Source organism: Camelus dromedarius, chromosome 17 (genome assembly GCF_036321535.1).
Source record: "Camelus dromedarius isolate mCamDro1 chromosome 17, mCamDro1.pat, whole genome shotgun sequence".
NCBI classification, from domain to species: domain Eukaryota; kingdom Metazoa; phylum Chordata; class Mammalia; order Artiodactyla; family Camelidae; genus Camelus; species Camelus dromedarius.
The window spans coordinates 41,000,297-41,026,154 of record NC_087452.1 but is presented as its reverse complement, the minus strand read 5'-3'; the positions used below and the strand labels follow the sequence as shown (position 1 = coordinate 41,026,154).

The 25,858-nt window shown below is 39.6% G+C and overlaps 1 protein-coding gene across 1 annotated transcript in view; it reads right to left on the bottom strand.

Annotated features, from left to right (window-relative positions):
* Positions 1-1,134: 1,134 nt before the first annotated feature.
* SCN11A (sodium voltage-gated channel alpha subunit 11) overlaps positions 1,135-25,858 on the bottom strand; it is a 123,660-nt gene continuing 98,936 nt past the window's right edge. The window contains exons 25-32 of the mRNA XM_064496730.1: positions 22,974-23,147; positions 18,411-18,512; positions 17,663-17,932; positions 16,915-16,968; positions 14,178-14,319; positions 9,068-9,168; positions 6,518-6,788; positions 1,135-3,603 (exon numbers count right to left, since the gene is read on the bottom strand). Coding sequence (XP_064352800.1) covers positions 2,579-3,603; positions 6,518-6,788; positions 9,068-9,168; positions 14,178-14,319; positions 16,915-16,968; positions 17,663-17,932; positions 18,411-18,512; positions 22,974-23,147 — 2,139 coding nt within the window. The 3' untranslated portion in view covers positions 1,135-2,578. The remainder of the gene's footprint in view (positions 3,604-6,517; positions 6,789-9,067; positions 9,169-14,177; positions 14,320-16,914; positions 16,969-17,662; positions 17,933-18,410; positions 18,513-22,973; positions 23,148-25,858) is intronic.

Here is a 25,858-nt window from a genome sequence, read left to right as displayed (position 1 = left end):
TTGCATAAGGTGGTACTGCATCGGCTCTCAGGAAATTGTCTGTTGATTGAATTGAGCAGAGGCTGATTTGCCTGGAGAAAAGAAGGCTCAGAAGACAGGACTGGATTCATGTGCCTGTGGGACTGTTCGCCATGGACATTCAGCACGGCCCCAGGAGGATGAAGCTCAGACCAACATCTCTGCCTCTTGGGGGGTATCCTGGGTCCTTGCACAGTGAGAGCTATCTCTGGGGAGTGTGAGTTTTCTACCATCCATCAGGGGTAATTCATTACTTCCTGCCTTGGCTGTCTTCTCCCTTAGCCCTGTGGCTCTTTGAGTGCTGCAGATAGACACTGTGTAGCTCTAAAAAAGAATGTGTCAGGTACTTGCTGCCATCTAGTGAAGGAAGCATGGTTCAGTCTCTTGCAAATACCAAACAGATCCTGTGCTCACCTCAGGAGCTGGCTCCAAGAATTCAGCACTGGGGAAAGGGGACCACATGGGGGTGGACAGGTATGTGTGAGAATGGCCGAAGACACTGCATAGAACAGAAGATATTCAAGCCCCTAAACTGTAATCTGAAATAGGCAAGACCATACCCTTCCAAATCCTCCTTTATCTCCAGCCAGGAGTTATCCCTACTGGAATGATGGCCAGCCATCTTTGCCAGAAAACTTGGTAGGGATCCATAAAATATCCAGAGTTCAGAATCAGAGGCATCTTTTAGGAAAGCCATAGGTAATCCCCAGTGCCTCAAGCACAACTGGCTCTGGCTTTAGAACGGGTGATTTCCACAAGGCTCCTGCAGCCAGCCCTGCATGGGAGCCCCTGTGACCCTGTCTCAAAAGTACCCTCGTTCTGGGAACATCCATTCCCTCTGCCCCAGCACAGCACAGAGGCTCAGGTCTACCTGGTGAGTGACTGCATACTGACCGAGTTATTGTGAGGTACAAATGAGATTTTGCAGGGCAAATGCTCAGCCAGTGCCTGATGCAAAGCAAATGCTAAGTAAAAATTAGATACTGATAGTGATTAGATAATGATATTAATACTTTTTGCCAGTGCTCCAGAGCACGAGGCTGCCCACAGAACTCAAGACTTAATTCAGAGCCTGGACACTGAGTCATAGTTACACATGACAATCCTATACACATTGGAAATTACCACTCCCTCAGTGCACCACAGCATCCGGCACTGGTCTTCCCTCCACTGGACAGCGAGAAGCAGGTCAGAGGCTCAGGCCTCAGACTCCAGGCTGCTGACAGACACATCAGCTCCTCTAGCCTGTCTGAGATACAGGGCTATTTCTGCAGGATTTTCCTCTGTGTCTAAATTATCACAATGTAGTTCTTTGCCCTCAATCCAGTCTCTTTGGGGGCTGACAGCCTAATGTCTTGTTTGGTTTCTGGGCATCTCCAATTTTTAGAGAGGTGCTGGGCTGCTCCTGGTGCCAGGCCCTTCTGTTATACCTGGGTTGTTCTCTGGGCTGAGTTTCATGCAGACATTCAGCCAGAACTGAGTGTACGGCTCATCAAATGGCTGAGATTACTGGCTACGCAGTACATCTTACGGCTTTCCCACCTGTGGGGTCCAGGTGTTCTAAGAGGGTGCTCTTTCCATCCAAGGTGCCCATTGCAGATATTTTAACCAGAGGCAAGTGAGACCATCTTTCTGGTTCCAGCCAGCGGTGTGCTGAGCCAGCTCGAGCCAGCTCATGAGAACTGATGGTGGACGCCTCTTCCCAACTCTACGTTCAGAAACATCACGTTGGTAGCTTGAAATTTGCTGTGATGGGAGCATTCACCATAGAAATCAGTAGATGCTACAAATCATGGCTTTTTTTTTTTTTTTCCTGAAGAGCAACTGTTATACTCTTACCCACATGTCACTGGCTCCCACGTTTAATTCCAAGCAAAGCACCACATTTAAACTACTACTCGCAGAGCCACTAAGCAATCTGAATGAATTGCAAACCCAAAGTCTCATTTATTTATTTATTTTCCAAATATATATAACAGATTGCAGCTGGTGAAAGATAGAGTGGTACTGATAAGTCACGATCATGCTTTTAGGAGGCTTAAAAAAAAACCAAACCTGAAGTATTTAATGTTGGTAAAAAAAATCTGTAATAAGCTATTTATTTATTGGCAGGTTTTGAATTTTCACTTAGCATGCAGAAGAGTTACATGTGATAAGCCGCATACTTTTACTGGGAAAAACATCAGGCAAAGGTATTGGATATTAAGGAGCATCTGGAAAAACACAATTTAAAAATTTAATGTGTGTGTTGTTTGTTTGTTTTGGTTTCTTATCCTTTTCTTTTGCCATAATTTGAGCTGTGTTTCAATCCTCTCATTAGTGTGTCCTCTCCAGCCCTTTCTAGGGCCTTTTTCCTTACTAAAACAGTACCAGTGGTTATAGTCAGGAAGTCTCTATAAGAACCATTTGAAGTGAATCCTGAAATATCATTTCTTTTAGCCTGGAAAAAAATGGAATGTCTAGTTCAGTAAGTCCACTGTTTGTTCCACACTGAGCTGTGGATCCCTTGGAGCTCAGAAGCTGGAGGCAAGGCTGTGAGGTAGGGGTGGAGGTGAGGGGCTCAGTCATAGTGGACCTTGCCCTCGGTGGCCCCAGAGCTGGACAAGTCCCCATTGCAGAGCACCTGGAGTGGTGAATGAGGCCTGTCTTCCAAGGCACACTTGGTCATCTTGTACTTTCGAAAGGCCTTTTGAATAACAGCAGCACATCGTTCTTCTTCCTTCCTTTTGGTGGTAGTGACTATGGGTTCATATAACTTCTTGAAAGGGTTGGCTTCCATGAACTTCTCCTCCATCACTGCTTTCATGCTATCCAGGCCACTGGATTCTCCAAGTACCCTAGCGGTGAAAGCAAAGAGAATATCCAGGCAATGGAGGCGATCTCCGCTCACCATGGGCAAGTCCATTACTAAAAATTGGTACCTATTTGGCTTTGCCACTCGCAAAGGCTCAGGAAGAGCATCAGCAAAGTCAGAAAGGGAAGAATATCTGATAAACTGTGTTGCTTCTGGGTCAAACTTTTCCCAGACTTCGTAGAACATTTCAAAGTCATCTTCCCCCAATGGGTCCTCACTTTCTTCAGTGGCTGTATTGAAATTCTCTAGAATCACAGCAATATACATATTGACAACGATGAGAAAGGAGATGATGATGTAACTAACGAAGTAGGCTATGGCTATGGTAGATAAGTGACAGTTTTCTGACTTAGGGTTACATAAGTCTTCTGATTGCAACATGGGGTTGAGGAGGGCATCCCAGCCTGCTGATGTGGTTATCTGGAAGAGGCAGAGCATGCTGCCTACAAAAGTCTGAAAGTTGAATATGTCATCAATTCCAGACGCTGGCTTTACTTTGTAAAAACAGTTCATACCAAAAATGGCATAAATAAACATAACCAGAAAGAGTAGAAGACCGATGTTGAATAGAGAGGGAAGGGACATCATCAGAGCAAAAAGGAGAGTTCTGATTCCTCGTGCTGCCCGAACGAGTCTCAGGATTCGGCCAATCCGGGCCAAGCGGATAATTCTGAAGAGTGTTGGAGGGAAAGGAATGTGCTCCTGGTTCTCCAAGGCAGAAATCATTGTACCTTAAGAGAAGGAGAAGGTTCGATCAATTTCCAGCATGTCGACTGGCTTTAGACCTTGCCTGTCTCTCCTATCATGGATAATGAGTGGAACTAACTTTTTATCATTACGTTTTAATTTCTGTACAAAATTTTAAAAATTTTACCCATATCAGGGAATATATATATCTGTGCCTTAAAAGTGGAAAATAATTTCCAAGGGTCATACTGTTTTAGATGAGACAGGTCTAAAGTACCGACGACATCCAAGGAAAAGAAATGAAACAGTTTATGAAAGGCTATTTTGTGAGTTATCTTAGGCACTTGAAGTACATTTGTCTATGTTGGGCATTTAAAGTCACTCATGGGGTAACAAATATAATAGTTTTCCATATTTATTATATAAACAGAATGGAAAACAGATAAACTACGGATGCAGTCATTTAGGTTAGAATGCAAGAAGAAATTTCTGCTACTGAAGGTTGGCTTGAGCCTGAGCTATCAGTGGAAACTGTACAGCCCTTAACCCCAAAGTTTCTTAAACAAACAAGTTCTTATTATTATAGAGGGACTTGGATGCAGCCTGCTGCAGGAGAGGACAGGACTGGAGGAAGAGGGTCGTGTTGGGAATGTTTATCTTTTGGCTGAAGCTGCCATGAATCTCTCATATTTGCCAATATGCTCATTCCAAGGACTCCTGGAAGTCCAAAGTCAAAAAGCTTAAGGGATTAAACTGGAGATAGTTTCTCCATTGTTGCAGACACCCCAGAAATGACACCTCAAGCAGAGGTTTTGGCAGACTGCTGAATATTTGGCCTAAAATGTCATCTTGTTTTCTCATTGCTTGCTCTGCAAGCAAGTAATACAAGGATTTAAAAAGAACTCACATTTTGGCCCAAATATTACAGAATGGCTGGAGCACGCCTGCCTTGTGTAGATCTGGCCTTGTTCTTGCTCTGAGGATCCTCTAATGACTTTAGCCAAAACTATCTGCCATCACTTGTTGACTGAAGAGAACTAGTTGATGATATACTTCATTGGCTGCCCAAATGTGCCAAGGAAGTTTAATTCATATGCTCATTGGGCAGCCAACTCTGATGAGATGTGGAACCTACTAAGTATCGACTAAGTAACAACTGGAGGAGGTCTATCCTTCAAGGTCCACTGCCTCCATGAATTTTTTTTGAGTAATCAAGTCCACAGTAATCTGTCCTTCCTCTGAGCTCAATTCTTCTGTGTAACATATGATTTTGTGTTCAATTAACTTCTCTTTTTCTGACCCATTAAGGTGGTAGATCTTAATACTTCCACTGGATTTTTAATTCCTAGAGAGATTCACTTTCACTTCCACTCATTTTGTATTTCTTTAAAAGTTTAGGAGAGAGTGTGAAAAAATGCAGAGAGGCTAAGTGTTGGATAGCAGACCATCTGGCAAAAGCATATAAAATGCTGTCCACGTTGGTGAGTAGGATTTGGCATAATGTGTGGATTTTCTCATCTGTTGGAGCAAGCTGCTGTACAGTGCTATGCAGTGCAGCTGCAATTGCCTAGAAGTTGTTCAAAGGACAGAAGTCAGAGGTAGTTCCATGAACTCTACAATGCCTGGCACTGCCTGGAAGGAGTTCAATAAATAGTGGAATGAATGAATTGTTCTCTGCATATTGGAGGGAGAGCTTTTTAAGCTCTCTGAGGGCTGCCTCAAACTCATCCTATCATCATTTTCTAACTTTATTCCTGCTGTCAATTTCACCAGGACTTGCTTGGAATTGACTAAAGATTAACAACAGCCTTATTTAATCATAAGCATGTGGAAGCATCTATCACTAAACTTTATCTACATAAACTTCATGGCTTAGAAACCACAATAGACCATGAACTGTACCATTTTCTTGATCTCTGAAACATCTGCATTGCTGTGGTAGCAATAGGAACCAAAATATTTTGATCCAGTTTATCTGTTTAATGCAACCCTTCTGAGATTAGCCCAAGACCTTCCACTTATGAAATCAGTTTTCATTGTCTCCATTGCTTTTAGAACTATGAGAAGGGCCCCTGGGCAGTTTTACATAGTTAAAAAAAAAGTCAAATTATTGGTTTAGTTAAAAGTAGACGTCAAAAACCCAGAGTAAAACTGTATAGTTTAGTCATAAAGAATTCAATTTCAAAGTTGGTGTGTGTCTGTTTTATAGAAAGGTACATGGCAATAATCCTCTTTTTTCCTTTATTTTTCTTCTATAAACCTTACAGTTAATTCCTGTCTGCAGTTGAGAAAAATATACTGATTATAGAGTGAGGCTGGTTGGTGAATAGGGTCTAAGCTGTTGAGACAAGTGTAGTTCACCCTGTGGTTTAAGTTGGCTTGGGATACAGAATAAAGAGAAAGCATTACTTGTCCTTATGACACATTCTTGGGAGCCTAACTGAGGTTGGGTCCTGAAGGCCCTGCACAAGGAGGAGGTAAAGGAAGTCCTGGCAATGTCATAGGGCACAATAATTGTGATCTGATACCCACACGGATTTTGAACTATGCAAAAACATGGAAATTAAATGCCAAATTCTTAAAACAAACAAACAAAATGCTCATTAGGGCTTATAGTTGCACAAGGAAGGTAGAATCTTGACTCAATTCCATGGATAAAGCAAGTACCCCCATAAAACTTTTTAAGTCATCTTAATTTTGTCTGTCTCCATTGAATAAATTATGCACATAATTAATTAACTCTATTTCAACTGGGTAGACAGTCAAGGGAATGGAAATCACCGTACCTCCTAGCTACTTCCCAGAAGAGAATGGCATTAGTTCACCTATTTTTACAAAAATCACATTAAGCCTAATTTTCTGCCTTGTGGATACTTTGGACACACTTCCAAATGAAAAGATTTACAAGTTTACCTCTGATTCTCAAATTAAAGCCCTTTGGCTGCCAGTTTTACTTACTAACAATAGAAAGGATCACGATCACACAATCAAATAAATTCCAGCCATTGGCGAAGTAGTATTGTCTCAAAGCAAAGATTTTGATGAGACACTCAATTGTAAAGATGACCACAAAGGCCAGGTTGAGATGCTCAAGGATGAGTTTCTTGTGATCGGGCTGGCCATATGATTCAGCCATCATGCTAATCATGTTGAGGAGAATGAGGATGATGATGATGATGTCAAAGACCTGGCTTGTGACCAGGTCAAACACAAGACCCTGGCATTTGTTCTGAGGGAAAAAAATAAAAAGGAATCATAGATCATTTTGAGTTGTAGAAATGAAATCACATACATAAAAGGCACATATAACAGAACCTGTCCTCTCTTACAATTAAAGCAGTTTATTGGAAAATGTACAAACCCCTTTTAAAGGGCAGGAAATTCTTCTATATATATATTTTTCATTTAAATTTAATCAGATTACTGGTTTTAAGCTGTAGGCTTATTGTGTTCATTCCATTTTAAAACAAAAAGCAAAAAAAATTTTTTTAGTAATAACACAACTTTGATGTGGTGGATGACATCATTTTGCTGAAATAAAACAGCTCATGTTGAATTATTAGTAAAAAAGGAACTCTAGTCTCTATACTTCATCTGCTTCTATATTTTGACTTCAATAATATTAATACAAAGACTATCTGCTGACATAATTATGTTGGGCAAAATGGAATTAACATCTCCAAAGCTCCATGTGTCAGTTCAGAATAATCAGACTTTATACTTAACCAAAACCCTGTATTCAAGCAATTCTTGAATGCCAGCTTTCTAATTCTTGTTCACTTGAAGATAAAGCTAGATAAATGGGATTATGATTCAATGATTACTAAAAATGGAAACAGAAAAACTGATTATTTCACGTTATCACTGTTGGTAAACTTGCATGTTGGTTTGTGCATGGATGGCCTGCTCCAAGCTAAGGATGTGCTGATTGCTCTGGTACAGGTTCTACCTCAAATCTGTCTGTCTAATCTACCATGTGCAGTGAAATGACTCAATTATTCCACTATTTTCTTTAATCTAACCTCTATAAGGTACTACTTTGTTCTTTATTTAGGTGGAGAACTGTTCTTAAACACAAACTCAGACACTGATATTGTATGGCATTCTTGGATATACATTTTTACAATATATGTATATATTACACTATTTTATATTATATATTATCCAATCTAAGTAAACATACAGTATTCTATTTAGAAACCTCATAAACCCCTAAGAATTCACCTTTATAATCCCAGGTATCTGTTAAGGTAATCCAGGCAAAAAATGATGTTGGTTTTTGGTGGTTAACAATGGGGAAAGACATGAGCATTTAGGTTTAAGAACTAATATGGAAGTAGAAGCAGGAGTCAGAGACTGTTTGAATGGAGTAGGTTATGGGAAAGTTAAGGCTGAGGCTGTCATTTCTGGTTCGTGGAGCATTCAACCAACCAGAGAACAGAGGATGAGGAGTTTTGGGGGGAGAGGATAGATCTGTCCCAAGCACTTGGAGTCTGAGGTGCCAGTGGGACATCTAAGGGACATGGGCAGTTCGAGGTGTAGGTCTGGAGCTCAAGCAGAGAGCTGGAATGCAGATGTGGAGTTCAACAGCATCAGTACTGAAACGAATTAAAATCAGAGAGTGAATCACAGCAGTCAGAGAAAGCAAGGGCAAAGAGGAGAAAGAGGGTAGGTATGCTGTACACCAGAAATTGACACATTGTAAACTGACTATACTTCAATTAAAAAAAAAAAAAAGAAGAAGAAGAAAGAAGGTAGGGACTGCAGTAGAAGTTGATGTCTTTCAAACTTTGCTCCAGGAGCCCTAAAGCTTATCACCTGTTTTTGTAACCCATGAGCTCAGAATGGGTTTTACATTTTTAAATGTTTGAGGAAAAACTCAAAAGAATAAAATTTTGACATATGAAAATTATATGAAATCCAAATTTTAGTGTGTATAAATAAACTTGCACTGGAGCACTGTCAAGCACATTTATTCTGTATCATCAATGTCTGATTTTGTGCTGTAACAGTGGAGTTTAGTAGCAGCAGCAGAGAACACATGGCCTGCAAAGCCTAAAATATTTACTGTCTGACCTTTAACAGAAAAAGTTTGTCTGCTCCTCATCTAGAAAGTTTATCATAAGTACTTGTGAAGTAGAAGTGAGTATGCATGACCTCAACTTCACACCAGAAGAAGCTGGTAAAAGATCTTATAAATGCATTTTAAATTGGCCAAGATTAAATTAAAACCAACTGCTAAATTCACATCATTGCAATAAGTATATACTAAACACCTATTGTGTGCTTGCTAAAAACCAAACTAAAGTTGTTGCCCGGGATCATACTGTTGAATTGGAATGTATAATTTTCCTAACTACTTGAGCCGTACACCAGTGTATCTGGGTTCCTATTGAGTTCTTAGATAAAGTCTATAAATTTAAAAATTAAAGAAGACTGGTACTGCAGATATCTGGGTTCCTCATAACCATTTAATGCATCTATGTATTTAGAATTAAGTGCTCTCACCAGAGGCCTTGGAATGGGCCTTTGAGGTTTTTTGGATCCTAGTTTTTTCATTGCATTATAGTATTTCTTCTGCTCTTCTGTCATAAAAATGTCTTGGCCACCTAAGTATATGGAGAAGATGAGCGCTAATTATCATTAATGGATTTTTGGAAATAAGTTTTGAATTTTCAGAAACAGTTTTCAAGTCATATTACATTTCTATCAACAATTCCTAAAATTCCAATGGGAAGCAAAAAAAGACTCTAAGGGAGGGCTGAAAGGAAACAGGTTTTAAATGATGGAATAAGGGAGAAATGTTACTTTTATCAGTTATATTTCACTTTTATAATATAAACAAAGATTACAAATTTTTCACAAACATCACAGAATCTTTACAAAAAATGAATACATTTCAAGTTGCATAAATCAAACCACCATGCAACAAAAACAGAAATTAGTAACAAAAATTTAAACAAACAAAAAAAATCCTCCAAACTACCAATTAAAAATTCTCCTAAATATGTGAATGCATGTATCAATACTAATAAAATCTGTCCAGAGCCACTCTCAGAAAAAAAAAAAAAAAACAGAGCTTTAAATGTTTTCACTACTGAGGAAGAAAAAATAGAAAAATGAGCTAGGATTTTCATTTCTGGAAATTTGGGTGTAGGGTGGGAAATAACCAGAAATGCTGGATAAAATAGAACAGAATTCCTTTAAAATATATAGCTGAACTTGCACAAAAGTAAGGAAAATCTCCATTGTCTGAAAATCAAGAGAGATCAAAAAGGCAGAGTAGTAAATTAGTCCTGAAGCCATGGTTGGCATAAGAGCATATGCTAATCTCTATAAAAATTAGAATCTTGGGGCTTAATAACTACATGGGGTCATGGGGAAAAGGCAGTGGGGTTAGGCCAAGAAGCCTGAGTGAGTTTGGGACTCTCCAAGTGCTGCCATTAAAGGCTGAAGAAGAAAACCAAATCTGTCGGCAATGGAAGACAACCAGGAAACTGTTTCAGTCTGTACTATGGGTAAAAACCTAGTGTTTCTTAATAATTTGTGAATCCAAGCCTGCCTTGATGAGGGTGTGGGGTTTGAATTTATGCTACCAGTTCGAACCGAAAATAATCAGTCCTAGGACAGTCTTTTAAACAAATGATGCTAGGGAAACTGGATATCAACATGCAAAAGAATGAAGCTGAATGATTATCTAACACTATATACACAAATTAACTAAAAAATGGATCAAACACATAAATATAAGACCTAGAATAATAAAACTCTTAGAAGAAAACACAGAACAAAAGCTTCACAACATTGGATTTAGCAATGATTTCTTAGATATGACTCAAAAGAAAAGGAAAAATAGACAAATTGGACTTCATAATAATTTTAAAATTTTGTGCATCTATGGTACTATCAACGGAATAAGAAGGCAACCCACAGAATGGGGAAAATACTTGCAAATCATATATCTGATAAGAGATTAATACCCAGAATATAGAGAGAACTCCTAAAATATGACAACAAAAAGACAAACAACCAGATTCAAAAATGGGCAAAGGGCTTGAATAGACATTTCTCCAAAGGAGATACATGAATGGCCAATAAGCACACACAAAAAAATATTCAGCACCACTAATCATTAGGGAAACGCAAATCAAAGCCAAAATGAGACACCTTACCTCCATAAGAATGACAATTATTAAAAAAAAAAAAAAGAGAGAAAACAGGTGTTGGTGAGGATGTAGAGAAATTAGAACCTTTGTACACTGTACATATTACCATATGATCCAGCAATTTTACTTTTGGGTACAGACCCAAAAGAACTGAAAGTAGGGTCTCAAAGAGGTATTTGCACATCCATGTTCATAGGGTCTTTATTCACAATAGCTAAAATGTGGAAGCAACCCAATTGTCCATTGAGAGATGAATGAATGAGCAAAATGTGGTACATACACACAGTGGAATATTCAGTCTTAAACAGGAAGGAAATTCTGCAATATACAACATAGATGAACCTTAAAGACATTACGTGGAATGAAATAAACCAGTCACAAAAAGACAAGCACTGTATGATTTCACTTACATGAGATACTTAGCATAGTCAAAATCATGGGAGACAGAAAACAGAACGGAAGTTGCCAGGGGCTGGGGGGAAGAATGGGGAGTTATTGTTTAATGGGTATAGAGTTTCAGTTTTACAAGATGAAGAATTATGGAAGTGGATGGTGATAATGGTTGTACAACATTTGGGATGTATTTAATATCACTTAACTGTGCACTAAAAAATGGTTAAGATGATAAATTTTATGAGTATTTTGCCACAGTAAGAAAAAATCTTTTTGAAAAAAATATAGCCCTGGAAATTAACCAGGTATTTTCAAGATGCCTGGCAGACACAAGTGTCTTTGGTAACCATATGCATCTTGATAATATTAAGACTATTATTCTGAGACTGTCCCATGTGTGCGTTGTGGGATAAAGAAAATGAGTAATTATGGAAATTCACCTTCTGTACCCATGAGAACCAGTTTTTTCAGTGAGGAAAAGAAGATATACAGATGTATTAGGTAAGTGAAAACCTTGAGTCCTGAATTTGAATGATCAGTATTCATACTTCCACAGATATATTTCCTTGCAGACCTAAATTTGAAGTAGCTCTGTCCACTGAAAAAGCCTCAGAACAATGACAATGAGCATTCCAGACTGTAGTCTTGGAACACCACCCCCTGCAGCAAAACCAGCACTACTTAAAGAGATGGCTGATTCCAGATCTGGGGCAGGAAGGATACAAACTAAGCCTAGAACATACTGTCATTCCAGACAGCAAGGAAGTCATCAAATGGGAAGAACTCATTTGAATCTTGATTTGAACAGAAACGAACTTTAATGTCAATCAATGAAAGAATTAATATTTGAAGGACATAAAAGACTAGAGGTAGTTGATGAATTTAGAGAATTCATATTAAACTTTTTAGGTGTGATGATGGCATTGTAATTATGTTTAAGAAGAGATATGTTCTGAAATATTTGTGAATGAAATGATATGATGTCCTGGATCTGCTCTATAAAATATACAGTGGCAGGATTGGGCAATGACACAGATGCTATAAGGATGTTCTTAAGTTAATAAATGTTGTGTTGAGTGAAGGATATTTTAGGTTCATTTTACCATACTCTTAACGCATGTTTGACATTTTCTGTAATAAAAAGTAAACCAAAACAGAACAAAGATGCTATGGACTGATCAAAACAGTGATTTCAAATGTAAGGTTAAATCCAAAATCACAAGGCCTGACGTTCAAATTGCAGGTATTGATTGCAATCAAGCTGCATATTACAGAGGTGGCTCTTCATAGCACACTCCCGAGTCACAGTAGCGATATCATTGCTGAAGGACTGTGACTCTCCCAGCAGACACTAAGAGAGCTGAGCAGTAGCAAGGTACATTTTAGATGTATTAAAAAAGCTCACCAGAAGAAAGTAAAAAGAGCCACAAAACAATTAGGAAAATCAAAGGTGAATATTTACCTGATTTTAAGATTAAGAAATGCCATTAGTATATAAATGCAAGGAAAAAAAGCCAAGAAGGACCAGATTGAGAGTTTGATTCCATAAAAATGCTAAACATGTAAGTCAAAAATGTCATTACAAAAACATAAGAGGCAAGTCACAAACTGGACTTACTATATAAAAAACATAAGAAAAAGATGATAATGTCAATTTTAAAGAGATAAAGACCAAAACCAGATAACGCTTAAGGAAGAAATACTTATGACCATCAACCTATGAAAATGTGTAGAACCTCACAAATAAGCTAATAAATAAATGAATGTAAAACTATGAGGTAACACTTTGACCCATTAAGGTAGAAAAGACAATTAGAAATTACAGAAATCAGAATGATGAGAAGAGAGTAAACAAGCATTTTCATAGCTTATAAAAGGAGCTTTTCATAGCTTTCACAGCTTACAAAAGCACAGCATTTGACAATATATCTTTAATGCCTTAAATTCTAGGAATTTATCCAAGGAAATAATCAGAGATACACAGAGAGGATTTCAAGAATGTTCATGATTATTTTAGAGGAGCAAAAAATTCGGAAATGACCTAAGGGTCCCTAAGATGGGGGGAATGATTAGGACAAATTATGACCTATCCATAACATGGGATGGAATTCAGCCCCTAAAATTCTCATAACAAAGATGATCTCATGACATGGACTCATAACTAATGGGGAGGAGGAGAAACCACAAAATTAAAAATATCATGTAATCTCAACATGGGACACAAGTTTACTGAAAGAGTTTACAGATCTTCCTGGACTTACAATGGGATTACATCCCAATAAACCCATTGTAAGTTGGAAATGCATTTAATACACAACCTACTGAACAACACAGTTTAGTCTAGCATCCCTTAAAGGTGCTCAGAACACTCACATTAGCCTACAGATGGGCAAAATCATGTGACACAAAGCCTGTTTTACAATGAAGTGTTGAATAGCTCATGCACTTCATTGAATACTGAACTGAAAGTGAAAAACAGAATGGTCGTATGGGTATAGGAATGTTGTTTTTAAGTGTATTGGCTGTTTACCCTTGTGATCGCATGGGTGACTGGGAGCTGTGGCTGCTCCTTCCAGCATCATGAGAGAGGACAGTACCACATACCTCTAGCCCAGGAAAAGTTCACAGTTCAAACTCTGAAGTAAGGTTTCCACTCAACGCATATCACTTTCGCATCATCATAAAGTTGAAAACTCCTAAGTCGAACTATCCTAAGTTGGGGGTCATCTATACTGCTTTTTATCCTAGATAACAAAGGTACACTTGAAAGGTTGCTATGTCATAAATACTAATCCTGGTAGTTGTTTTTGAATTAGGATTCAAGAGTGTCCTTGGTTTAAGAGGGTAGAGTGGAGAGTAAAAACAATGATTTAATAAAACCCAGCTGTTTTCAGTCCCTTTTCAGCTACATCTTCAAGAATCTGCTCCAGAAGGCTCCCTCTCTGTTGTCATGCAGATGATAAACTCTGCTTTGCACAACAGCCTAGAACAGATTTATGCTCCATTCAAGTTTTTCAGAGAAGAGAGGCGAAAATACCAAATCCCGACAATCCCCATACTTATCTTTTTCTGCTGCTGGTTGAAGTTGTCAATAATAACACCAATAAAGAGATTCAGAGTGAAGAATGAGCCAAAGATGATAAAAACTACGAAGTAAAGGTACATATATAGGTTCACCTCAAACGCTGGCTGCTGTCCTTCCTGTTTGGGGTGTTTTAAATGAGAGAAGAAAACAATTACTAGAGAAAAAGATAAGCTATCCGAACTGCCTGGTCCAGAGGATCAAAGTGTTTCTCAGCAGCATTAACCACTGAGCTTCCTCCAGTTAGCTGTGGTCCTGCAGGGAGCCCCCTTCCCTTTTTTAGTTTCCCCCTGCACAGCTTGAGTGGTATCTTGCAGTGGGGAGAGGATGTGGTAGAGGATTAGGCTTTTTCTTCCAAGCAATGGAGAATCATTGCAGGGTTGTGCGAGAGGGGAGTGGCACAGTCATCTTCAGAAAGGTCTCTAGGATGTCCATGGGGACACATAATTGGAGGGAGTCAGACTGGAGATGGCCACCAGAGAAAGGGCATGTTCACCTCAGGCAGAGGAGATTGACTACCAACTCTTATTGAATGGCTACGTCCTTCATGCAGAGCCCACTGTTGTATTTAGTCTGCACTTGTGTCCTGTCACTCTTGAACTCCTAGTGCCTGGCTTAGCTGATGGCATGTAGATTCTCCATACAAATTGAATGAATGTATTAATGAATGAATGAATCATCAAGCTCCAGAATGGACACAAATGGACTACAACCAAGCTCCCTTGGTCAAGGTGTGACCAACAGCATCTGAGATCTTTTTTGTCCAAGTTTTTCACATTGTTGTTGGTTTTAATCAGTTTGGGGATAGGTGGTGGGAGCATTTCTCTTTTCTTTCCCCTGATCACATTCAAAGATAGAGATGAGTGTTGATGGCTCTCTCGTCTGTTGAATGTACTTACAGTATGTTATGCAAAATTCACCACATAGACTAGTGTGATAGAGTTAAATATTTGAAACAATGATTTTTCTCTTTTGTCTTGAAGAGTACCTGACTTTAGTCCCAGTTGGCTTGAGGTATCTACTTGTTTGAATTAAGGGTAAGCATTAGTCTAGAAATAATGTAATGGGAAGAAAGAATTAATATTCAGCATCTGACATTTAAAATAAGATTATGCAGCAGGCTAGTAATCTTGCAAAGGGAGATTCAGATAGAAAGAGGAACAGACAAAAGCTGACCTCACTTGTACCCAGGGAATTGTCAGAAAGAGAAACAGAGAGGCAGAGAACATCAGAGCTACGAGATGTGCGTCCTGAGACTTTTCCTTCTTTGGGTTTGGAGAGGGAACTTGGGGTCTAGTAAATTGAGGGGAACATGGAGGGCAAAGAGTGTGTTTTCTGGTTCAACTTTGGTATTTTTCTAAGAGAAAAGTACTGCTGGGAAGGCCTGGGATACACTGGGCAGGCAGGATGACTTAAGAGGATGGAGTAGCATAATTGGGTAGACAGAGGTCTCTTGAAGCTTTTTCAGTTCTCATATGGCTTGGACATGGAGTTGATAGCCATGGGCTTGCCATGGCTTAAAAGCAAGGGATAGGAGTGGACTGCTGGGCCAAGGGACCATGTGAAGAATATGGCAGAAAGACAGTGCTTGAAACCAGGAGGAGTTGAAGGAGGAGAAAGGCTTGTATTTGTTACCACCAGGATGCTCTGTGACTACACAGACAAGGGCCATCATGCTGAAAGCCAGTACACACCAGTTAGAATGTCCCAGGACCAGCATCAGGATAGGCACACCTCCACCCACCTATCATTCATTCAGAGAGCATATGTAAGACACATACTACTTCTATCAAACAGAAGACTTCCTCCCCATCCCCCATCTCTGCCTCAAGGCAGATGGATGTCTAAGGTAAATTAAGGATGAAAATCACGTATTTAGACAAAAAATGAGCAAATTAATATTTTAAAATATTTCCTTTGTTATAAATTGCCCCTACTACTACTATAACACACCTATACCACTTCTACTGCCACTATCAGCTCACATGTATTGAACACCTACTATGTGCCAGCCATCAACTGGGCACACTCTCAAACAATAGCATATACCTGTGTGATGATAGTAAAACAAACTACAATGCTGGTTCCATTCTTGATTTTACCATTTGTTAGCACTACGACTTCAGATAGCACTCTCTCTTTCTATTCCTCAGTTTTCCCAACTGGGAAATAGAAATGTACTAGATTGTTGAGTACTCTTCTAACTTTGGGAATCCATGATCACTTTTTATTTAACTAGGATGTAACAGCTGACAATTACTAGAAACCCCCTTAGTCTCTGGGCAGCCTGAAGCCATTGGAAGGGTCCCTCTTGTTCAGACTGAGTCCAATCTTAAGGTTCTGCCACCTTAAGAGAGCAAGTACCCTTTGAAATGTGGCTTCTGCCTGTCCACTCAATTGAAGAAGAGGTGAGAGAGGGAAATAAAGGCATCCTGTAATTCTGTTGCTTCTGGCTCCATCTCCTACACGAGTGGTTTCTCCTTGGTCACTATAGAGAAAGAAGACTGGACTTTGGAGCATGCGAGCATGTAATACTCACGGCAGGACGAACACCCTTTTTTATCACTGTTTCATAGTGTTTGGCCTAATGAAAACAAGATAAAGAACGCTGCCCACTGGAACTATGATACAGGAAGCTCTCTGGACTGTCCTTGTCATCATGATATTCTTGATTTGATCCTAGCACTCTAAAACATGGTAGAACACAGGCTCACCTCTCTGGAATCAACAGCTGCATACATAATTTCCATCCAGCCCTTAAATGTTGCCTACAACAAAAGCAGAGAAATATCAACACAATTATATAGACTTGCCATCACCAGACAAGTGTCATGCAAAAGCCAGTGGGCAGATGCATGTAAGATGATGTTCTACCTTTCCAGGACAGAATATCCACATAAAAGAAAAGCAGAAGGAAATTCAAGGATAGGTGCCTTGGATTCGTTTTCTTCTTCACTTGTGCAAGATAAAAAGTTTAAAAACAAGAGAAATTTTTGCCTTAAAAACTGCTAGAGAAGCTATGGACCAACTGCTGCAAAGAGCCTGATTAAGACTCTTTCCTGATGCCATAATCTGTTTGCACTATCTGTCCAAAATTTTGAGACCAGGGTTTGATCTGGGACCGACTTCCAACAGGGAACTGTTACTAATGGCATGGCTTAGTATCTGAGGTTCCACAGTTCTCTGGCTGGAGCTCTGGAGAGCAAGGAACTGCTATATGGTACAGGTGGCATATACAGGGTGCTTAGAGGGCATCACTTGAAGGTTGAGGCTCAGTAGACAATAAAGTTGGAGATGCTCAGTGGGGAACAATTCCAGAGGGTATTAGCTTCCAAATAAAAAAATTGGGATTTGCTTCTAGGGAATCTCAATAGAGCCACTGTATTTTTATTAGCTGAGGAATGATTATGATTCTTTAAAGGTTTCTTTCCCCAAAGTGAAACACATATCAACAGAACTTACCACTTGCAGCAGGGCGAGGTAAGCCATTCCCACATTGTCAAAGTTGACTTGCAGGGTGCTCCAGTAGTGGTACTTTTCTTCACATTGACTTCGGTTTGCAACAATTTTGTAATCTATAACTGAGTTTGCGCCTGTTACATTAACACATCTTCCAAATTTTCCAGAAAACAAATTTACTCCCAGGATACAAAATATGAGCCAGAAAATGAGACAGACAAGCAAAACGTTCAGAATGGCAGGTATGGCACCTACTAGAGCATTAACTACCACCTTAAGGAAACAAAACAGAAGAAAAGCATAATAGGTGTGTGAGACTCACCAAGCTCTTGACCTCCCAGGATAGCCCTGATGTGTGGGACTGGACCTTTTGGAGTTTCATCTTTACTTTCCAACCCTGACCACCCATCCCAAGGAAAGCCCTGCTCTCAGCTCCATATGTCACGGGTCCTTTCTGTTGCCACTGAGGATCACTTGAGAATTGTACTCTGATGACAGTGTTGGAGATTTATGGGACACTTGCTCTGGGGTTAAAGGGAGGCCACAGACTGTCTCAGCTGTCACAGAAGTGCTTTTAGGATGAAGGCTGTGTCTTAGACTCTTCTCCATCCCTGAAATTCTAAGCAGTGGGCTGGTTGGGAAGGGTCCAGGAAAAGTCTGGCAATTTAAGGAGTCCAGACCAAGAAGAGCGATCAGACTCTTCTCCCTTCTCTGCTAGCTGATCTCCCTCCCATCCATGTGAAGAATGTACCTTCATTCCTTCAAACTGGGACAGTGCTCGCAGGGGCCTCAGGGCTCGTAGAGTCCGGAAGGACTTCAAGCCCTTTAAATCAATGAGACTGGTCACAGAGACCTGGTGGAAAAGAAGTCACAGGTAGTGCACCCAACTTGATGCCCAGAAAAGCCTGTAGGGGGCTGAGAACCCTCTGTCTGAGAGGCAAAAGCATTATGGCCACAGTGGATTACCCAGACACAGAAACCAGCCAGACCCTGCTGGAAGGGGAGAGCAGGTAGAGAGGCTAATTTTCTCCTTGTCTGGCAAAGCTACTGCCCATCTAGGTGAGAATGCATTTACATTATTTGTTTAACACAGAAAAGCTGAGAAATTGATGTGAATTAAAGGAAACCATAGAGACACGACAATGATACATCATGAGGGGTCCTGAGTTGAATCCTGGATTGGGGTTGGGTGAAAGGTGATGGTGGGTGGGCAGGGAGAAGTGGCCATAAAGGACCTTGTGACAACTCACCAAATTTGAAAATGGATGTGGGTTTTAGTATTGGATCATGTTAAATTTCCTAATTTTGATAACTGTATTGAGACTGTGTGAGATAGTATCTTTGTTCTTAGGAAATATACACTGAAATATTGACGGGTAAAGGAGCATGGTGCATACAGCTTAATCTCCAGCAGTTTAGGAAAACAATAGAGCAAAAATGATAAAGCAAATGGGGTGAAAGTTAATTACTGGTGAATCTGGGGAAAGAGTATAAGGGGTTCTTTACATTACTTCTTGCTACTATTCTGTAAGTTTGAAATGATATCAAAATAAGAAATTACAAAGAAATAATAATTCTTTGCTAATATTTCCCCTCACTCAAAATAGCTCCTTTTTGGGAAGTTGAATCCAATTTTCTCTCCCAACATACTTCTTCCCAATGGAACAGAACTGAGGATGGGTAAACTCTGTGAGCACATTAGATTAAAATTTAACAAATAAGCTGAGCTTAAACTGAAGACCACTATTTGCAGCTCTCTGGCTGTTCTTACCGATTATGCAGAGCCTTCAGAGGCTCAGCTTGGAAGGGGAGTTGCTCAGCAGGACAGAAAGTGAGTTACTGATATTCCTGACTAAGCTGATGTCAAAGTTCACTATTATCTAAAAATACTCCCTACTAATCCTGCCAATCTCACTGTGGTAGTAAAATATTTGCAAACTGAGAGAAATTGAGTGAATATGACAGAATAGCCAGATTTAAAAATTTGTAATCAACTTTTAAAAATCACCACCAATTCAAAGTGTTTTTATTTATTATTATTTTTTTCCAAACAGGCTTTTTTTGTTCTTTGGTTTGTGACAGTATTGTCTGTAGGGAGAGTTACTTAAGCAGCTTTTCCAAATACTCCTTCTTTGTTCCTAGCCAGAGGGTAAAGAACGGCAAAGCTTAGCAGTTCTGACTTTACCAAGTGACTGTTACCATGGGTGGGAAAGAAGTGTTTCTAGAAGGACACTGTACACTTTCATCAGGAACCTCACCCCTGGTTTCTGTTCCAGTTCTGAGGCATTGATGAGACAGGCAGATACAAAAACATCCACACTCTTTCCCACTCTACAACATTATTCAGGGTGGGAAGTCTTCTGCTAGTTTTATTTCTACCTGACTTGATTTATCACTCTGCATTATGTTTTTGAGATTTATCATGTTGATATATATTCTTTTTAACTGTTATGAAATATTACTGTATATAAACATTCATATTTTATGGATCCATTCCCCTTTGGTGAATATCTAAGTTATTTCCATTTCTTCGCTACTATGGACAACAGCAAACTGAATGGACGTGTGCATTTTTCCTGGGTACACACATGAGAGTTTTCCTTAGATGTATAACTAGAAGTGGTATTTCTGGATTGCAAACTGGGCTCATTTGTAATTTTACTTAATAGTGCAAAACTTTCCCCAAACTGACTATAACAATAATTAGCAGTAATAAGAGATTCCATTTTTCTAAATCCTTCTTGTATTAGATATTATCCAATTAAAAATTTTTTGTCTATCTGATGAGTAAAAAGAAGTCTCTCATTTTAATATGCAGTTCTGTGCTAGCTTGTGATATAACTAGTATGCATATGTTCTTCACACATTTATTAGAAAATCGAATTTCTGTGAATTGCCTGTTTGCATCCTCGTCATTCTTACACTGGGTTGTCTTTTTCTGGTTGATCTGTAGGGAGTATTTATATACTGTAGATTATAATTATCTGTTATGTATATGACAAATACTCTCTTCAGGGCCTAGCCTGTCTTTACCTCTAATTATAGTACTGCTGAATAGAAAAACAAAGGTTTACACTTTAATATAGTTGAACTTATATATACAGTTTTTGTGGTTATGTTTTACATTTTTCTACTCCAAAATTATAAAGATCATTTTATGCAATCTCAACTAATAAGCAACATAAAAGGATTATTCACATACATTCTCTCTCATTTAATCAGCACAGTAATGTTCTGAATCAAGCAGTGTTACACATCACCACCACGTTGTAGATAAGGAAGCCTGAGCACAGGGGATCAACTTCTTTCAGGTGGAATTGGGTCTGTTGGATGCTAAGTCTAACAACAGTAATGGTGCACCACACTCTGAGTGCTTTCTTTGGGATTTACAAAGCTATCTCATTATAAGATTATTTCTTTTCTTGTTCTACTCATTTTTGTTCCATTCACCATTATCAAGGTTTTGCTAGTCCCATTACGTAAGTTTGCAAGCCTCCTCTATTTTTCTGTTCTTTGTAACAATTTAAATAAGGTTGGAGTTAACTGCTTGTCTTAGTTCAGGCTGCTATAACAGAATACCATAGCCTGGATGTATAAACTTATGCAGAGTATCATTTCTCACAGTCTGGAGGCTGGGAATCCCAAGAGCAAGGTGCTGGCAGTGTCTGGTTGAGGGCCTGCTTCCTGGTTCACTAAAGCCATCTTCTTGCTAAGTCTTCACATGGTAGAAGGGGTGAGGAAGCTCTGTGGGGTCTCTTACAAGATCACTAACCCCATTTGTGAGGGTCTGTGAATGCCTTCTTGTCTTAATCAAATGGCCCACCTCCAAACACCAACATACTGGAGGTTAGGTTTTAACATATGAATTTCTAGAGGACACAAACATTCAGTCTGTAACACTGTTCCTTGGAAGTTCGGTAAAACTTGTCTGTGAAACCACCTGGGCCTGTGCCCTTTTTGACAGTGTAGTATCGGGCTACTGTTTTGATATTTTAAATAGTTATTGTTAGATTTATGTTATCTATTTTGTATCTAGTCAAACTTGGGTAATTTATAGCCCACATTCTCATTTTTATTCATATGGAAACTTACGTCAAAACCTTAAGCACTTTGCTTGAGGTTACACAGAAAGAGAGCAAACAAAGGAACTTGAGGACCAGTCTCCTAAATTTAGGCCAGTAAACCACGTCCCTAGAATAGACACACCAATCTGTCCATCACCTTATGGAGTTTTCACTATAATCTAATAAGACAATTGGTGCGCAGTAATTAGCACTTTGGAAACTGACAGGGTGCCACACAATGAACATGGGGATGCTTGTGTTGGAGCTCCCATGGCACTGACACCTTTCTAAAATGCCTAAACCACATGGCCTATTTGTGCCCTCCAACAGCATTATGGCTCTCCATGTGGTGTGCTGACCACATGGCTTATGCTATGCACTTGTTATATCTACTTCCTTAAATAGCACAGACAAAGTCTAATTAGCTCCTGGAGAAAAAGGATATAGATATTTAAATCAAGGGCTTTGGAGTGAGGCTTACTAGGTTTGAGTCTCATCTCCATCACTTCTAGCTGGACAATCTTGAACATGTTTCTTAGCCTCTCTTTTACTTAGTTTACCTACCATATGAAATGGCTGTGATAATTAAAATAGAGAATGCATAGGCACATGGCAGAGTACATGCTATAGAGAAAGCAGTTGAAAAATGCGATCTACTATGATGACTACTGGCCTTAGCGTCATACAGAGTGAGGTGTGAATTCCAATTTCACCTGAAACAAGTTGCTAACTCTCTGAGTTTCAGGTTTCCTTGTCTGTAATATGGTAGGTGTGTATGTAATATGGTAGGTATAACTCTGCTTAACTTGAAACACTGTTGTACAGATTAAATGCAAAAAAAAATGTATTTGAATAATCTTTTTGTTGCTTTATAATCAAGATGGAGACCAGTCTAGTCTGTTGGCTGCTAACCTGCTTTGAGAAGTCTTGAAAGGAAATGAAAAGTTGGGAGGAGAAGGAAAACTCAAGGATATGTAAAGTTACTCTGGGTGTACATCAGACATAAGCAGTGCTTATGGAAAGAAGTGGATGAGGACTATCATGGAAAGGGTTGGGGTGGTGAGTGTATGAAGCATGAGGAATGGGACACAGGGAAGGCTGGATTGCTGATGGATAAATATGAAGAAAACTATTCTGGAGAGGCACTCATATGAGGCACACAGGAAAAGCAGCTCCCACATGATCCTCTCCCCGATCCCTTCCCACCCCGCACCCACTGCCTACCTGAGACACAGAGATGGTAAACTTACAATCACAATGATGAAATCGAGCCAGCACCAGGCACTGGTGAAATATTTCCCAAATCCAAAGGCCACCCATTTCAGACCCATCTCCAAGATAAAAATGTATGTGAAAATATTGTCAGTACAATGAAGCAATGCTTCGATTTGAGGTTTTCCATTAAGGTGAATATCTTCAAATACCTGAAATGATAAGGCACAGCCACAGGCCAGGTTGAATTCCCTGCTGGCTTTACTTATTATTTTTCTTCCTTATTTGAATAAACTAGTATCTCTCTTGGTGATGAGGTTTTACTTAAAAAGTATTAATGCTGAATTTTTCCAATGGAAACAATTCATTAAGTAAAACCAGAAGAATGAAAATCCTATTTCTAGATTTCTGCTGCCACTATAGTTTCCCAGGCTCTCATCACTAACCTCTAGAATTAAAAATAATAATAATCTTCCTAATGGACAACCACACTACTTACTGGTCTTTCTAATCCTTTCAACTCTTGCCAACAATATCTTGTAAATTTTTCCAGAACCTCCCAGTGGCATATACCCTCTCTTTCATCCTCCCAGTTACCTAAGTGGCTCTATTCTGTGGCCCTCCATTGCTTATAACATCAAGTTCAAATGCCTTAGCCCACACTCTAGATCCTGCCAACCCTAAGGCTCATCATCGTCCACCACAGACAGCATTATCCACTTACCCCAGTGTTTCCTACAGATCTGATCATTTTGTATGTGGACCACGATATGTAACAGTTTGAGAAGCATTGGGCTAGAGCTCCCAGTATAAATTATTTTCACTATTAAACCTTCATTAAGGGTGATTACAAAAATAAGACAACCTAGCTTTTGGAGAGATCCTTTTCCACATACATACAAACATTTCTCTCACCCAAAGTGTGTGTATGTGTTCATGTGTGTGGTTCCTCAGGGTCTATATGACTTAGGGTATAAGCTGTCCCTTTGGCATTTACAGTGTTACTGAGGATGAAATAAAGGAGAGAAGGGGCCTGGGCACTAAACTTGCCAAGACATTAGGGCAAACTCTGAAGGCAAGAAAGAAATCAGCCCTGCTGTCAGGGACTAAGGATGTCCCACAACCCCATGACCCTAGGGAAAAATACTGCAAAAGAATAAAACAGTCTCACTTCCAACCCCCAAGTGGGCTTTTGACTGAAGAAGACCCTTAATCTCCCCCACTGGCTCCTCGCCTGCCTTTAGATTGCAGTTTAGCTCACATCTTCTATAGGAAACTGTCCTTCCACAGGAACGGGTTAGACGCCATCCTGCATGGCCCCATGTCCCCCACTGCTTCTCTGAGTGTATCACTATGGCCCCGGGCTATTACTGCCTAGACGCCACCTGTCTTCCTTACTAGCCTCCCAACTCACTCAGGTCAGGGGTTGTCTTTTCGCCTCTTTTTTTTTTTTTTTTTTAACATTTTTTATTGATTTATAATCATTTTACAATGTTGTGTCAAATTCCAGTGTTCAGCACAATTTTTCAGTCATTCATGGACATATACACACTCATTGTCACATTTTTTTCTCTGTGAGTTATCATAACATTTTGTGTATATTTCCCTGTGCTATACAGTGTAATCTTGTTTATCTATTCTACAATTTTGAAATCCCACTCTATCCCTTCCCACCCTCCACCCCCCTGGCAACCACAAGTCTGTATTCTCTGTCTGTGAGTCTATTTCTGTCCTGTATTTATGCTTTGTTTTTGTTTGTTTGTTTGTTTTTTGTTTTTGTTTTTTAGATTCTCTTTAGGAGAGACAAATCTGAATGGTGTTGGAAGCTCATTTCCTCTCTAATTTTGGAAACATAGCAACAGGCTGTCACAGCACATCTGAGTTTGCTCAGTGGAAGAGCTGATGTTAGCAACTGAGCTTTGGAGGCTCCCACACTATAACTAGTTATAATACATTTATAACTAGGCTATTTCCTAATCCAGGAAGTTCTTATTATTACCTAGTTGCCCAAATCAGAGTTTTGCAACCTCTAATGAGCCCCAAATCACCCAGGTTCTGATTCAGCAGGTCTGGGGTGGGCCCATGACTGTACATTTTTAACAAGCTACCAGGTGGCACTGGGGCTGCCGGTCCATTTACCACATTTGGTGGCAGGGGACTGGATGTTTTTTGTCTCCTTTTCTCTACAAATATGTACAATGAAACAGGGCCTGGTTCCCACTCTTGAAACCCTCTACATTGTGTGTTCAGTCTCACTCTGCCCAGCCTGTGCTTGCCTCATCTGAAGGCAGATAAGAGCCAGGAGGATTGTGTGACCTCTGCTACTTCTCTGATTATATGCTTTCTCATGGGGTGCCATGCGGCATGTGTCTGTGACCTTTTGACAACACCACTGCTTTCACACTGACTGGTACAGGGCATGGTAAACAATTACCATTTGTGGAATAAATGCAAGAACCCTATCACTTGAAAGAGTAGACAGCTAGAGAAATGTAATGACCAGAAGATTACAGGGAATCCTAGACTGAGGGTTACCAATAAAAATTAATCAAGGGAGTTCTCTGGGATAGTTTTAGAGAAACTTGCTTTTTTGTTTCAGGAATAATTTACATTGCAGAAGTAGGTAAACGAGGATGTCTGTTGATCACAGGCTCTGGTGGGCCCCAGTATGTGCCCATCTCCTTTCACCTAGAGTTACAAAGGTATAAAGCACTTACCAGGAAGGCAGGGGTGCAGAAGCAAGACATTTCATTGTCCCTGCTAGCAACTTTTTTTTTTTTTTGAGTAAAGGTAGATTTATTTAGAGAGATACATACTGCATAGAGTGTAAGGCAAGAGAAAGGCAAGGAAAGAGGTGTGGGAATCGGGTGCTCAGGTTAAAGTAAAAGTAGGTACACACTCCATAGACACAGTGAGGGCCGTC